Here is a 13,127-nt window from a genome sequence, read left to right as displayed (position 1 = left end):
AGATAAAGAACTTTTAAATATGTTTTGTGACAATTTATTCCTGCTTTTACCCCCCCTTTACTACTCTACCTTTATCTTTATACCTTCTGTCCCTTCCTGACACGCTCTGGTTTGTAATTCCCCCACTGCTACCTTGCTCTATTGCCTTCTCTGCTGACATTTTTATTTTTCGCTCTCTTGAAACCTCCCCCCCACTAATTAGTTTAAAGCCCTCTCTACAGCCCTAGTTATTCGATTCACCAGGATTCTAGTCCCAGCACTGGCCAAGTGAAGGCCGTCCCAACGGAACAGCTCTCTCCCATCCCAGTACTGGTGCCAGTGTCCCAAGAAGCAAAACCCATTTCTCCCACACCAGTCTTTGAGCCACGCATTTAACTCTCTGATTTTATTTACCCTAGCCAAATTTGCTCGTGGCTCAGGTAGTAATCCAGAGATTATTACCCTTGTGGTTCTGCTTTTTAATTTGGCCCCTAGCTGCTCATACTCCCTCAGCAGAACCTCTTTCCTTGTCCTATCTAGGTCATTGGTACGAACATGGACCACGACAACTGGATCCTCCCCCTCCAAGTTTCTCTCCAGCCCAGAGGACAAAGGTGAACCAGTAGATGTGGTGTATTTGGATTTCCAGAAGGTATTCGATAAGGTGCCACATAAAAGGTTACTGCATAAGATAAGAGCTCACGGAATTGGGGGCAATATATTAGCATGGATAGAGAATTGGCTAACTAAAAGAAAGCAGAGAGTCGGGGTAAATGGGTCATTTTCCGGTTGGCAAATGGTAACTAATGGGGTGCCACAGGGATCGGTGCTGGGGCCTCAACAATTTGCAATCTACATTAATAACTTGGATGAAGGGACAGAGTATAATGTAGCCAAGTTTGCAGATGATACAAAGATGGGTGGGAAAGCAAGTTGTGCAGAGGACTCAAAAGAATCTGCAAAGGGATATAGACAGGCTAAGTGAGTGGGCAAACATTTGGCAGATGGAGTATAATGTGGGAAAGCGTGAGGTTATACACTTTGGCAGGAAAAATAAAGCAAATTATTTTTTAAATGGAGAGAGATTACAAAATGCTACAGTTCAGAGGGACCTGGGGGTCTTTGTGCATGAAACACAAAAAGTTAGCATGCAGGTACAGCAAGTAATCAAAAAGGCAAATGGAATGTTGGCCTTTATTTCAAGGGGGTTGGAGTATTAAGACAGGGAAGTCCTGCTACAACTGTACAGGGTATTGGTGAGACCACACCTTGAGTACTGCGTACAGTTTTGGTCTCCTTATTTAAAGGAAGGATATACTTGCATTGGAGGCAGTTCAGAGACGATTCACTAGGTTAATTCCAGAGATGAGGGGGTTGACTTATGAGGAAAGGTTGAGCAGGCTGGGCCTATACTCATTGGAATTTAGAAGAATGAGAGGGGATCTTATTGAAATATAAAAAGATACTGAGGGGGCTTGACAAGGTAGATGCAGAGAGGATGTTTCCCCTTGTGGGGGAATCTAGAACTCGGGGGCACAGTTTTAGAATAAAGGGTCGCCCGTTTAGAACTGAGATGAGGAGGAATTTCTTCTGAGGGTCGTAAATCTGTGGAATTCTCTGCCCCAGAGAGCCGTGGAGGCTGGGTCATTAAATACATTTAAGGTGGAGATAGACAGATTTTTGCAAGATAAGGGAGTGAAGGGTTATGGGGAGCAGGCTGGGAAGTGGCTTTGAGCCCAAGATTAGCCATGATATTATTTGGTGGAGCAGGCTCGAGGGGCCAAGTGGCCTAATCCTGCTCCTATTTCTTATGTTCTTATGTAACTGGGGAAAATTTATGATGGCAAAGTGCAGTCCTGTTTTTTAATTTCGAGATTGGTTCAGGAGGTACCTATGCATCCTTTCTTATTTTGAAAGCATCCAAACCACTGTTATTTCAATCGGCCTCAAAACTGTTCTCAACAAGAAATTGCTGTGGATTAGGATTTATGCTGATTAATCCATCTTAACCCAATTTGAAAAAGCCACAGTTCCGTAACTGAAATTTTTTACAAGACTGAGCTATTTTTTTGTAAACGTTACAGATGATATAGGTCTCTACACTTGGGAAACTAGGCAAGTGTTTCAGCAAATTCACGGGGTGGGGGTAGCCTAGGTTCTGACTGAGATAACTACAATTGCTTAAACCAGTTGGACAAGAACTTTAATACTAAAATGCAAGTAGGCAAAGGAATCAGCTGCACGTGTACAACCCTTTATGCTCCCAATCGATCAGCTCCCATTGACCGATGTCCACCAACTCTTCAGTACAGGAAACTTCGATTTACCGGCACCTAAATAACTGGAAATCTCGGTTAACCGGCAAAATTCAGGAGTAGGTTTTACTTCATATTGTACTTGCCTTCCTCCATCTGTTGCTGTGCAAGGGTGTGGCTGCAGCTGTTGCTAAGCTACAGAGACGCTTGGAACTTGTGGCCATTGTTCTGCACTTGTTGCTAAGCAACAGGGTTTGTTGCTTTATACGGAGCTGTCAGCTCTCCGTATCTTTTACTATAGCTTTCGGTTATCCTGAATTTTTGATGAACCGGCACCACGTCGGTCCCGGATAAAAATAAGTTTCCTGTATACCAGCTGGGCACACTGTTGCTTTGCCTTCAGAGTGTAACAGGCAGATTTCAAACATAGTAATCAAGGGAGTTGGATCAAGGCCTGCAGAATGATAGAATACAACCATACACATCTGCGGTCTCCAGCTTGTTCCTTTGGACACCAGATATTAGGAAGGGTGAGAGTTTATTGCTAGTGATGAACAATTTAGTACATTTTGGCCTTTAGAGACCATCAAATTTGGCCATTTGTAAAGGTGAAGCATCAAAAACTGGTGCATCAGGAATCAGATGGAGACACGCTACAGGCTGATCTCCAGTAAGATTACAGATGCAACCCATCTCTTGACATTGCCAGGGATCAAAGCCTTCCTAGGAGATCATGTCATTTATTAATAAAAATGTTGCTATGGCTTTAGGCATAGTCAGCTTTGCATGACTCAGAAAATGGTAATATTTATAGAACTATAATTTGTTCTTCTACTTAAAAACAGTGGTGGCATTCATGTGCAGATGAACCTCAATTTAAAATGGTTCAAAACTGTTATGTCCTTATAAACAAGGAGTAGAGCTGAACTAAAGAACATAAGAAATAGGAGCAGGAGTAGGGCATTTGGTCCTTCGAGCCTGCTCCGCCATTCAGTAAGATCAAGGCTGATCTTCTACCTCATCTCCACTATCCCCATATCCCTTGATTCCCTTAATATTCAAAAACCTATCGATCTCTGTCTTGAATATACTCAACGACTGAGCATCCACAGCCCTCTGGGGTAGAGAATTCCAAAGATTCACCACCCTCGGAGTGAAGAAATTTCACCCCATCTCAGTCCTAAATGGCCGGCCCCTTATTTTGAGACTGTGACCCCTGGTTCCAGACTCCCCAGCCAGGGGAAACATCCTCTCTGCATCTACCCTGTCAAGCCCTGTAAGAATTTTGTCTGTTTCAATGGGATCACCTCTCATTCTTCTAAACTCCAGAGAATATAGGCTTAGTCTACTCAATCTCTCCTCATAGGACAATCCCCCCCATCCCAGGAACCAGTCTGGTGAACCTTCGTTGCACTCCCTCTATGGCAAGTATATCCTTTCTTAGGTAAGGAGGTCAAAACTGTACACAATACTCCAGGTGTGGTCTCACCAGGGCCCTGTATAATTGCAGTAAGATGTCTTTACTCTTATACTCAAATCCTCTTGTAATAAAGGCCAACATACCATTTGATTTTCGAATTGCTTGCTGTACCTGCATGTTAACTTTCAGTGATTCGTGTACAAGGACACCCAGGTCCCTCTGAACACCAACATTTCCCAATCTCTCAATTTAAAAAATACTCTGCTTTTTTATTTTTCCTACTAAAGTCGATAACTTCACATTTCTCAACATTATATTCCATTTGCATGTACTTGCCCACTCACTTAGCCTGTCTATATCCCCTTGAAGCCTCCTTGCATCCTCCTCACAACTTACATTCCCACCCAGCTTTGTATCATCAGCAAACTTGGGTATATTACATTTGGTTCCCCTCATCCAAATCATTGATGTAGATTGTGAATAGCTGAGGTCCAAGCACTGATCCTTGCGGTACCCCACTAGTTACAGCCTGCCAACCCGAAAATGACCCGTTTATTCCTACTCTCTGTTTTCTGTCAGTTAACCAATCCTCAATCCATGCTAGTATATTACCCCCAATCCCACGAGTCATAATTTTGTTTAATAACCTCTTGTGTGGCACCTTATCGAATGCCTTCTGAAAATCCAAACACACCACATCCACTGGTTCCCCTCATCTATTCTGCTAGTTAGAACCTCAAAAAATTCGAACAGATTTGTCAAACATGATTTCTATTTCATAAATCCGTGTTGACTGCCCAATCCTATTATTTTCCAAGTGCCCTGTTACCACGTCCTTAATAATAGATTCTAGCATTTTCCCTATGATGCGCCACCACACCCTACTACTGATGTCAGGCTAACTGGTCTGTAGTTCCCCGTTTTCTCTCTCCCTCCTTTCTTAAATAGTGGGGTTACATTTGCTACCTTCCAATCCACGGGAACCATTCTAGAATCTATGTAATTTTGGAAAATGACAACCAATGCATCCACCATCTCGATAGCCACCTCTTTCAAAAGCCTAGGATGTAGGCCATCAGGTCCAGGGGATTTATCAGCTTTCAGTCCCATTAATTTCTCCAGTACTACTTTTTAAACTAATACTAATTTCTTTCAGTTTCTCATTCTCGCTAGACCCTTGGAACTTCACTATTCATGGGAAGTTTTTTGCGTCTTCTTCTGTGAAGACAGACACAAAGTATTTATTTAATTTCTCTGCCATGTTAACAACATATTTTCAAAATGTTTCTAAAGCATTATAACCATTATAATCAGTGCCATTGGTTTACAGTAACTGAAGAAGTCTCCTAACATAAGGATGGATATACATGCCATAGAGGGTGTGCAACAAAGGTTCACCAGACTGGTTCCTGGAATGGGGGAGGGATTGTCCTATGAGGAGAGATTGAGTAGACTAGACCTATATTTGAGTTTAGAAGAATGAGAGGAGATCTCATTGAAACATACAAAATTCTTACAGGGCTTGACAGGGTAGATGCAGGGAGGATGTTTCCCCTGGCTGGGGAGTCTAGAACCAGGGGTCAGCCATTTAGGACTGAGATGAGGAGAAATTTCTTCACTCATGATGTGAATCTTTGGAATACTCTATCCCAGAGGGCTGTGGAGGCTCAGTCATTATATTCAAGATAGATCGATAGATCTTTGAATATTAAGGGAATCAAAGGTTATGGGGATAGTGCAGATGAGGTAGAAGATCAGCCAGGATCTTACTGAATAGTGGAGCTTGAAGAGCCAAATGGCCTACTCCTGCTCCTATTTCTTATGTTCTTAAATTAAGTCAAATTTCACTTTCATAATATTGGATTTTTACCAGTGTTTCGTGGATTACCTTCTTGTAATCTATCCATTTTTCTGTGAAAACCAAAAGCTAATGGCCTTCATTTTAATATTCTTGAGTGCTACTCACTTCCAAGCTCTCTCTATCCCACCAGGTGCCCATATAAACTTTAGATTCATTGCCTGCTTAGGAGTTCTGCTGTGCACTGCCAAGTCAAGAGGCAAGGGACTTCATTGATGTCTACTAGAATGAGTCAGCTACTCTACTATTTTCAGCGGTCATTGGTCTGGTCCATCCAGAAGGTGACATTTGCAGCAGGTTTGCATCGTGCCTTCTAGTTTCTAATCTGATTGGAGATTGGGCAGGACCAAGAGGTCACTGTGATCCAAAAGATTTTTTTTTTTTTTTTTTTAGGACTGACTATTAAAATAATTCTACTGTACCCTTGGCGGGCATTCATTCAACTGCTTTTCTCCAGTCCTCACATATCATAGCTATGTAAATACATAAATAACGCTGTATGTAGCATGAAGAAAACTGGCACTCAGAGGGAAAATGGTGGTTCAGTACTATACGGCTGCTTAATTCTATTGTCCAAAACAATGGTTATAGCCAGTTGGCTCCCTACTATTCCCAAGTCAACATTTTCACTTGGCTGCACTGGCACATGTACTTAATGGGTCGTAAATTGATCCCAGACCATAACTACTATACCATTAACATGGGTGATGCACCTCCATCGTGACCAGCTATATACATAATCCTTCATTGTATTTTGTACATGCTGCAATACACAAGTACATGTGCACATAATCAGTACCCAAGCGTTGTGCAAGGTGTACAAGTCCCTGCACACACAAGACAAAAATGTGGCCCATAGTGTTCAAAATAAACAGGTGTCTTGTAGTAGCTCATTCTTAATATGCTAATGAAAAAGAAACTACTGCATGTCAGCATGAAAGGACGGCTAAAGTGCTAAATATATATTCAGCATCATGAATGATGGATGAAGTGGCAGAAGTAGTGACTCACTGGAGCTAATCTACTTCCTATGAGTCTTTGTAGATTTTTCTGACAGGTTGGGCACAATGCCAGAAATATCTGTGTGTACATACAGCTTCAGAATGAATCATACTTCCAAATGACAAGGGTAAATTTTACTTTCTAAACCCACATTAGACGCAGACACTGGAATAAGACCAGAATGTAACATCTGTTTACTGAACTATAGATTAAATATGTACTGAATGCTGAAAGGTATCATTTAATGGGCGACAATGGGTTCATAATTACTAAATGAGGATCAGTTAGCTGTACTTTTAATACACAGTCAAAGATCTTGATATATGCAGATTTAGTGGCAGAGAAATGTTGGCCTACATTCTCTGCCATTGCAAGTGTTCGTGCCGGAAGTGTGTCAGGGTGAGGCGTCTGGTTTGAAAGCCATCTCCACACTCCCATCACCCTGTCCTTGTCCAAGCTCCACCGACTCCTCGCGCTGCAGCAAATTGACTTGAACATTCTGGCCCTCACTTTCAAATCTCTCCCTGGCTTCAGCCCACCTTACCTTAGTTACTCCCACTGGTTTCATGCACCCTCTGCTCCTCAGATACTCAGTTACCTCTTGTCCCCAGCTCGTTCTGCTCTACCCTTGGCCGGCATTCATTCAGCTGCTTTACTCCAGTCCTCACAGATCATAGCTATGTAAATACATAAATAACGCTGTATGTAGCATGAAGAAAACTGGCACTCAGAGGGAAAATGGTGGTTCAGTACTATACGGCTGCTTAATTCTATTGTCCAAAACAAGAGTTATAGGTGACAGAGGCAAAATGGCCACATGTTCAATTGTTGATTAGATTGAGAGAGAATGCAAGGGGACACAGGGGCCCAGACATCGAAACCAAAGTCTGCACACTGGGAGTAAAAACCAAACAGGAGGATGAGGAGAGTGGCTGGTGGAGTGGGAGGAACCTGTCTCGTGTTTAGCTAACATAAATGGCAAAAATTAATAACCCCACGTAAACACATTGTTTACATGATTCTTACAGCTAAAAAAAATTACCTCAAAAAGTTCAAGCTTGACAATGCTTTGATGGTTTATACAAAACAAAATAAATACGTATTTGCCTTCAAAGCTTTGTGTTGTTCAGGAAAGGGATTATAAACAGCAGGTCCTACCACATACTGTGAACATAAAAAATTCAAGTTGCAGATGTATATGCATGCTGGGAATTGTAGCCTACTACCTTGTCTTCAGCCAATAGGGATAGCTCTGGGAAACCCACGAACTGAGGGCTCAGCCATCTCGGAAGCACAGAGGCCTCCAACAGAAAGCATTGCTTGACGTGTTCTTTTCAGATTTTTAAAATGGTACAAACTAGTTTCTAAATTTAGAGATCATCCAAAATCGTAGCCGAAAGGATCAAAAAATATTTCGGAGCAATTTCATTGGCTTGTCTTTTTATTTTTAAAGCAGTAGATTTTGTTGACTGCCAATTGTTTATTGCTTTCTCGGATATTATCATCATTCATTGGAAGCTCATGTACATGTGTTGCTTTCTTATGATTGGCATGTTCTTTACCGGTTCAGTTGGGATTGACTGAAATTTCGTATTCATAACACTGAATCAAATGCAAAAGGTGGCACAAAATGTGCATGAGTTACACAGTGTGATGCCAGACTGTGTCACAGAAAGTATGATGGACAAAATGTGCACTAGATGTAGAACCTGTACACTCTACTCCTCTTAATTCAAAGTTACTTAATTCAAAAGGATCTGATAATTAACATTTTTAGCTCTAAATTCCTACTTTCCTTCATTATTTATGTTGCTTAATTCATCAATTAAACAACTTTGAATTATCTGGAGTAGACTGTACACTAGTGAACTCCCATGGCATTGCTCATGTAAAGTCAGATGATATGCTGATTTGTAAGAACAGGTGTGTTAGACCATGTAATGCACAATGTTACGGTAGATTTCATGTCGCTTAAGACCACCATGTCCAATTGTTGCGAAGAAAATAAAGCCTCGGGTCAATCAGAGTTTAATTGTTTGGTGAATAAAGTGTGCAGGGCGAGGGCAATCAGAGTTTAATTGTCTTTTATGCTCATAATCTATGAAGAAACATCTGGACCCGCCTTTCTATTTCTGTTTTTGTTTTTAAAGTCAGATGGCAGATATTCTGACTGCCGCATGAGTTTTAAAAGTTGTTGCAAGAAATTGGCAACGAGCTAATCAATTGCATGAAATGTGCCTACAAGTGTGACACAGAAGTGTGGCATACAAAGTGTGATCGGGCTGTCAGGAAATGCAAACACATGCCCAGCTAATTAACAAAATTGTTTTTGTTGCTTTTGTTCGACAATTGGGAGTTGTTCTGATAAACCAGATCGACTGTACTGTCTCTCCTTGGCACTAATTATCAATTAATCATCACTGCTCCAACACGAATACATTGAAGGAAAAAAATAACTCCGTGAATATAGAAATAACAAAAAAAAACCTCTTCTTTCATCCCATACTTAAATTACACACACGCAATCTACTGAAACTCACCAGCATCTACTGTTGTCAGGAAACATATGGATGAACAACATGCAGCTTCTAAAGTCTAAAACAAATCAATATTGCGGCTTGGAATATTCTCTCAAGATATCTGTTTCCAGAGAGAAAATAAATGCAATACATTGCATGATTTGTGCATTATATTTGCTTTTCAGTTTTTTTTAAGCCTTTTGGAGTGAGATTACAAAATCAACTCAAAGTTCAGCATACTGCTTGACTGCACTGATTGCAGCCAACTGGTCGTTTTAAAATATTCATATATAAAAATCAGGCAACTTTAGTTGCTAATCACAGGTTAAAGTAATATATGCAGAGATGAGCAAGCAGATATCTGGGAGTGCAAAGGTCTCATATATACACCTTTAAGATAGCTTAAATCTGTTTGCCATTACAAGGAATCCAATTTGAGTTACTAGTTTTTATAGCCAATTGTTCTCGCTGGGTAAAGCCTCCCCTAATAAAATGATAACAATTAGTATTAAAACTTAACATTTTTAAAAAAAAGACTTACTTACTCTCACAGTGTAAAGTGTGCCAGAGCCCAGAACATCGTCCCGGGGATGCAGCGACCCTTTGACCGGTCTGTTTGCCGAATGAATGTCACGGGCCCACTCCTGGCTCACGGGATGCCCCCCTCCGTACTGCATTGTGCTTGTGGTCACTTTCCCGAGGTCCTGTTTGGGGTGAGAGGATGCAGAAAGGCAGCTGGTTAAGTCAAGGGCCGAGGAAGGGGGGAGACTCTGAGCACTGAAGGTGTTGGTCAGTTTCATTCTGGGGATTTCTCTTACGCCCAGCGAAAAGCTTTTGAGGCCAAGCAAGTTAGCTGGGTTGGAGAGTTTCAGATTTGCCATTTTGGGTATAAAGGCGGACAGTGTCTCCTCGGCTTCAGGTGCAAGTTCATCGGTTGCAGAGCCGGGCGTCAGCGCAGAGCAAGGAGACGAGGAGGTGGATGAATTTTTGACCCTGGCCGTAGCTTCATCTAATGATGTTAAAGAATCGTTTCTGAAACGACTGTACTTTGCCCGATGAAGCATGCCCGGCTGTGTGAAAAGTCCTCCTACATATGATGTGCGTCCTGTGAAACTACAACGAATACGTTCTCTCATAGCCTACTGCTGTAACCGGATCCTGCTCCAAGCCCTTCGAATTCAAAAAAGTACCCAATATACTGGATGGGGCCAAAATCGAGATGGTTTCAGCGGCGTGTCGAGAATATCCTGTTTCTAATGTTGGCACAGTAAATTAAAAATGAAGACGCTGGTTTTATGCATCGCCGGCTGTTCCCCTGTGCCCACAGAAAGACCAAATTGCAAATGATGCAAGTTTGCATCACAGTGCTTTAGATGTGAGGGCACTCGGAGGAAACGATTGGCGTCGGTCTTCGAAAGCTGCTTGCAACGGAGGCAGCTTTAAATCTGATTGAGTGTTGCTTCCATTGTCCCCCTAAATCCAGCCGGGAGCTAGCGAGGCAATAACCTTGAAACAGGCAGATAGGTTTAAAGAGGCTTGCACTGCCAAGCGCCGTTAGACTGCCCCCCAGAAAAATGGTTTCAACTAACGCGGTGAACGCGTTCTGCACCTCGCCCCCACTCTTGCTCCTCAAAGATGTTTCCCAGGACGCCAGGCGGTGGAGGATTCCGCAAACTTGTCTTCCAAATGCTCCTCTTCAATGGCACTACAAAAAATCCCCCCCTTGGGGAGGGAATAAAAAGGCTGACACTTCTATGCGGGCGAATGGCTTAATGTCCTAGACAACGTTCCCTAACCGCACCGTGTTCCTCCAGATTGCAGCCAGCGACACACAAGAGTGAACCCTCGGCTCGAAGTTACAAGCCCGAGTCACAGCGTGGAGGGAGAGGATATGGGGAGCTGTTGGAATTTTTATGAATGAACTTTTATGAATGAGTTTTTTCTCTCTCTCTGCACATGCTAATAAATCTGTGAATGAAGTGTAGATTGCTGTAATTGACTGACAATCCCTGGGGTGGTTTCCTCTCATCCAATCAGCAAAAAGCTTTCTGACTCACGCACCACAAATACACTAAAGGACCAGCACTCCACATTTACCCATCTGCATTAAAAAAAAAACGAACTCTTTCCAGAAATAGCAGATAACAGGACCCTTTAGAAAGAGACAGCTGGGAATTTGCATACAGTGAAAATTAGGATTAAATTCGTGCTACATTTTCAAGAGGCAAAGATTAGAAATGGCGTTGAGCCGACGCGTGGAAATATGGTACTAATCCCGTGGGAAGATGTGATGCATCTTTCTCGGAGCTTGGAGTTCTTTTTATTGACTGTTGGTTCAATCTCCGGTCTACTGCAACTTCCTGAGCCTATCAAATTTACTCTGAAGACATAATGAAGGCGGCAAGGCGATCAAGCACACAGGAAGCCAGGATTTGAGTGGGCAGATGGGAAAAAATTAATCTGGTTTTGTTCGTTTAACTTTCAAATTTAGTAAAATATTGATAGTTAAACCATCAGAAGACTGTTTCACTCAGACCCGGCACTTCCTGATGTGCAGTATGAGTAACTAAGCCGTGTAATCTGCTGCCACGCAATTAATTAAAGCCGGCTGAGCAGAGGCGAGAGGAAGATGTATGGAAATCAAAGAGTGGTCACAGATTCTCATTCTGGGCCTCCCAACACTCCTCTATTAAAAACAAATGCGAGAAATAAATATTATCTTAATTAATGAACTGCTGATGAAATTGCACCTTTAAAACCCATGCTTCACTAGAATTCAATCTCATGAAAAACTAGGAGTCAATCCAAAAAAACTAGGCTCAGGAAATTGCAGTCAACCAGAGATTGAACCAACAGTCAATATTCAAAAAAGGTGGTAGAGAAAAAGCGGGGAATTATAGACCGGTAAGCCTGACATCGGTAGTGGGGAAAATGCTAGAGTCTATTATAAAAGATGTAATAGCAGAGCACTTGGAAAACAGTGACAGGATAGGACAAAGTCAACATGGATTTACAAAAGGTAAATCATGCTTGACTAATCTACTGGAATTTTTTGAGGATGTAACTGGTAAAATAGATAAGGGAGAACTAGTGGATGTGGTGTATTTGGACTTTCAGAAGGCTTTCGATAAGGTCCCACATAAGAGATTAGCGTGCAAAATTAAGGCACATGGGATTGGGGGCAAGGTATTGACTTGGATAGAGAACTGGTTGGTGGACAGAAAGCAAAGAGTTGGAATAAACGGGTCGTTTTCCGAGTGGCAGGCAGTGACTAGTGGGGTACCACAAGGATCAGTCCTAGGGCCCCAGCTGTTCACAATATATATTAATGATCTGGACGAGGGAATTGGATGTAATATCTCCAAATTTGCAGACGACACAAAGCTGGGTGGGAGGGTAAGCTGCGAGGAGGATGTCGGGAAAGTCCAGTACGATTTGGACAGGTTGGGTGATTGGGCAGAAACATGGCAAATGCACTATAATGTGGATAAATGTGAGGTTATCCACTTTGGTGGCAAAAACAGGAAGGCAGATTATTATTTGAATGGCAATAGATTGGGAGAAGGGGAAGTGCAACGAGACCTGGGTGTTCTTGTGCACCAGTCGCTGAAGGTAAGCATGCAGGTGCAGCAGGTGGTTAAGAAGGCAAATGGTATGTTGGCCTTCGTAGCAAGAGGGTTCGAGTACAGGAACAAGGATGTCTTGCTACAGTTGTACAGGGCCTTGGTGAGACCGCACCTTGAGTATTGTGTGCAGTTTTGGTCACCTTACCTGAGGAAGGACGTTCTTGCCATGGAGGGAGCGCAGCGAAGATTCACCAGGCTGATACCTGGGATGGCAGGAATGACGTATGAGGAGAGATTGGGTCGATTGGGCTTATACTCACTGGAATTTAGAAGAATGAGAGGGGATCTCATCGAAACCTATAAAATTCTGTCAGGTCTGGACAGACTAGATGCAGGAAGGATGTTTCTGATGGCCGGGGAGTCCAGAACCAGGGGTCATAGTCTAAGGATAAGGGGTAAGCCATTTAGGACTGAAATGAGGAGGAATTTCTTCACCCAGAGAGTGGTGAACCTGTGGAATTCTCTGCC

The 13,127-nt window shown here is 42.4% G+C and overlaps 1 protein-coding gene across 3 annotated transcripts in view; it reads right to left on the bottom strand.

The window, feature by feature from the left end:
- The window catches only part of LOC147100065 (SHC-transforming protein 1-like), a 91,658-nt gene extending 80,331 nt beyond the window's left edge, over positions 1–11,327 (bottom strand). Inside the window, exon 1 of one of the 3 annotated variants that reach the window (XM_085968691.1) lies at positions 9,579–11,327. In XM_085968691.1, the coding sequence (XP_085824817.1) occupies positions 9,579–10,169 (591 nt within the window). In that variant the 5' untranslated portion in view covers positions 10,170–11,327. The remainder of the gene's footprint in view (positions 1–9,578) is intronic. The other 2 variants (XM_085968690.1, XM_085968689.1) reach the window with 2 other exon arrangements.
- Positions 11,328–13,127: the final 1,800 nt, after the last annotated feature.

Source organism: Somniosus microcephalus, chromosome 27, assembly GCF_052327205.1.
Source record: "Somniosus microcephalus isolate GS21.2 chromosome 27, FLI_Smic_1.0, whole genome shotgun sequence".
Taxonomy (NCBI): domain Eukaryota; kingdom Metazoa; phylum Chordata; class Chondrichthyes; order Squaliformes; family Somniosidae; genus Somniosus; species Somniosus microcephalus.
Note: the sequence above shows the minus strand (reverse complement) of the source record. Positions and strands in the feature narration are given on the sequence as shown.